The 3,055-nt window shown below is 71.2% G+C and overlaps 1 protein-coding gene across 2 annotated transcripts in view; it reads left to right on the top strand.

Annotated features, from left to right (window-relative positions):
- LOC146586613 (cdc42 effector protein 2-like) overlaps nt 1-1,787 on the top strand; it is a 2,304-nt gene extending 517 nt beyond the window's left edge. For both annotated transcript variants that reach the window (XM_085320996.1, XM_085320995.1), the window contains exon 2: nt 601-1,787. In XM_085320996.1, coding sequence (XP_085177122.1) covers nt 679-1,242 — 564 coding nt within the window. In that variant the 5' untranslated portion in view covers nt 601-678 and the 3' untranslated portion in view covers nt 1,243-1,787. The remainder of the gene's footprint in view (nt 1-600) is intronic.
- Nucleotides 1,788-3,055: the final 1,268 nt, after the last annotated feature.

Here is a 3,055-nt window from a genome sequence, read left to right as displayed (position 1 = left end):
TAGGACTGGAATGAGCGTAGGCAGGATGGGAGGGCATGGGGTCGAGTCCCTGGCGGGGTGCATGCACAGACATGAGTGTGCATGGACACAAGTGTGCAAGGACAGAAGTGTGCACACATGCATTCAGGCACATCTGCRAGTGCAAGCGCGTGTGCATTGGGAGGGGGTGGGGGTGGAGTGCTGCCCCCAGCCACCGGCAATGCGAGTGCGGGGACCTGGCACGCAAGAGGTCTCATGTGCAGGGGATCTGRCTTGCACAGGGTCTTGCATGTGGGATCTGGGGTGCACGGAGTCTCCTGTGTGGGGGATCTGGAGTGCATGGGACCTCGGGCATGCAGGTTCTCTCGCATGGGATCTGAGATGCATGGGGTCTTGTGCGGGGGATCCGGGGCTCACAGGATGTGGTGTGCAGGATCTGGGGTGCACAGGGTCTCACGTGCATGGGATCTGGGGCTTGCAGGACCTGGTGTGCAGGATCTGGGGCGCACAGGGTCTCACGTGCATGGGATCCTGGCTGCACAGGGTCTCGCATGCATGGGATCCGGGGCTCGCAGGACCCGGCATGCGCGTCCTGCACCATGTGCTGCCTCCCCCTCGCAGGGCCTCGCCGCGGCCATGCCGCCTGCGTGCCGGGAGCAGCCGGGGCTGCGCGCAGGGCCCCGCGGCCGCTGACCCGCCATGCCAGCCAGGACGCCCACCTGCCCGCAGCCCTCTCCGCCGCGCAGGGGCCGCCGGCCGCGCCGGCGCGACGCGCTCTCGGGCGAGATGATCAGCCCGCCGCTGGGCGACTTTCGGCACAGCGCCCACATCGGGCCGGACGGTGCCGGGGACATGTTCGGGGAGCTCTCCTTCCTGCAGGGCCGCTACGACCTGCTGCCCGGGCCGGGCCGGCGGCGGGCGGCCGCGGGGCGCTGCCCGCCGCTGCTGAAGAGCACCGCGTCTCTGCCCGTCTTTGGGGCAGCCCCGGCACCGGCGCCCCCCAAGCCGCCCCGGCTGCACCTGGAGGAGCCGGCGGGCGCCCAGGGGCTCCGCCTGGCCGGGCTGCCCTGCTCCGTCTCCTTCCCCGGGCCCCCGGCCCAGGGCCCCGACCCCCTGGAGCAGCCCCCCGGAGCGGCCCCCGGTGGCCCCCGGCCCCGCTCCGAGTCTCTGCTGGGCTTCGACCTGGACCTGGGGCCCTCCATCCTCGACGACGTGCTGCGCATCATGGACGGCTACAAGCTGCCCCCCACCRAGGCCCTATAGAGCCGCCACAGGCACGCGCGGCTCCGGCTGGGCGACCTCTGGGACCGCTCGGGGTGGCCCCCCCGCCACGGCCGGTGGAGGCCGGGGTGTGCACGTGTGCCCCACGTGTGAGCACGCCCCTCTGTCCTGGTGCCTGGGCCCGCACACCCGTGCATTCTTGCACGTATAGGTGTGTGGACCCGCACACACTTCCCCATGCTGCACCCACAYGTGCGCGTTCGTGCACATACATGTGTGTGCACCCAYCGACAYGTGCACCARTGCAGGCGTGCAACGACACTACCCRGCTGTGGCTCTTGCCATGCAGCCCTGGCCACCCCAGGGATTTCCTCCGCCCGATGGGGACCTGGGATCCTTTGCTGCCGGGGGCGTTCGGGCTCTTCGAAGGAGAGCGGGCCGAGCCCCTGGGCACCCCGCTGCTCCCAGCCTTGCACAGATCCCCCCCCCACCCCAGCCCTGTAGGTGCCTCCCACAGGGTGCAGGGGCAGTTTGGTCTCAATCCCCCCCCCCCCGCCTCCGCTGGCAGCAATAAATCCATTTTGCAGCTGGCAGTTGCCTGCGGTGTCGGAGTGCCCCGAGGTGTGGGACCCCTCGGCAGGGAGTGGTGGGGGGGCTGGGGGCTCCAGCACGGAGCCATCCTGGTGCCCTCCCACGGGGCGTTGGGACCCTGCTCGGGCTCAGTCCCATTCCCAGGGCAATCGCGCCTGCCCCCCCCCCGCCCCAGCGTCGCCTCCCGCGCCATGGGAATGCGGGCAGGATGGGGGTGGCGGGCTTCCTGGCCAGATGTTCCCAACATCTGGATTCCTCTATAAACAGGCACAGGGTAGGGGGGAGGGGAGTGGCCTCTGGCCGCCCAGCAAGGGCTGAGACCGGGGCAACTCGAGGCTGTGGTGGCTGGCCCGCGCACACACAAGGAGGCTGTGCAGTGCCTGGCGCGGGCTGGCACCGCCGCACAAAGGCGACAGGACGGGGTGGCGGAGCGCCGGGTCTGCCCGGGGCCGAGGTGGGAGGGAGGTCCGGGSAGGGGGGAGGCAGTCGACACTGGGCTCAAGGGCATGTGGGGTGCAATGCTGCCGGGGAGGGGAGCAGGGTGTGATACCCTGGTGCAAAGGCGGGGGGGGGGGTGCAGGGCGCGATGCCCTAGTGCAAGGGGAGAGATGTGGGGTGTGATGCCCCGATGCAAAGGGGGCCGGAAGGGCTGGGGCCGGCTCATCCCGCAGCTGCCGGAGGGAAAGGCTGGAGCGAAGCCGGCGCTCGCTGCCAGGGCCGCGGCAGCTCTTGCCTAAATAAGGAGCCGGCAGCGGTGTCGGCAGTGGGGGCCTGGCCCGGCCCCGGTGCCCGGAGCCTGGGCTGTGCACATGGCCGGGGCTGCAGCCGCACCAGCGCTGGGAGGTCGTGCGAGGCCGCCCACTCCCACGGTCCCGGCGCGGCGGGGGGACCCTGGTGCCCAACCCGCCTCGCACCCCCTAGACGCAGCCCGGCCCGCGGGGTGCAGCAAGGCTTTATTACAGCGCCGGGCGCCCGGCGGGGGCAGCAGCTCGCGGAGATTTACAAGGGGCCGGGGGGCCCGGCGGGTTTAAATACTGTACAGTGGCCGGGCCGGSGCAGCGGGTGGCCCGGCGGGGGCCCGGTGGCGGGCGGCCCCCTCAGGCCGGGTCAGGGCTGCGGCAGGACGGGGTCCTCGGGGCTGGGACGCTGCAAGGCCTGCTGCTTCTGTAGCCCCTTGAGTTGCTCGAGCAGCTCCTGCACGAAGTCCTGCGTGAGGAGCATGAGGGGCTCAGCAACCCCTGGGCCTTGTCACCTCTGTGCACGC

The sequence above is a fragment of the Rhea americana genome, unplaced genomic scaffold (assembly GCF_003343005.1).
Source record: "Rhea americana isolate MKP2758 unplaced genomic scaffold, rheAme1 scaffold_672, whole genome shotgun sequence".
In the NCBI taxonomy this organism is placed as follows: domain Eukaryota; kingdom Metazoa; phylum Chordata; class Aves; order Rheiformes; family Rheidae; genus Rhea; species Rhea americana.
The sequence above is the reverse complement of the archived record's forward strand: the minus strand, read 5'-3'. Positions and strand labels throughout refer to the sequence as shown.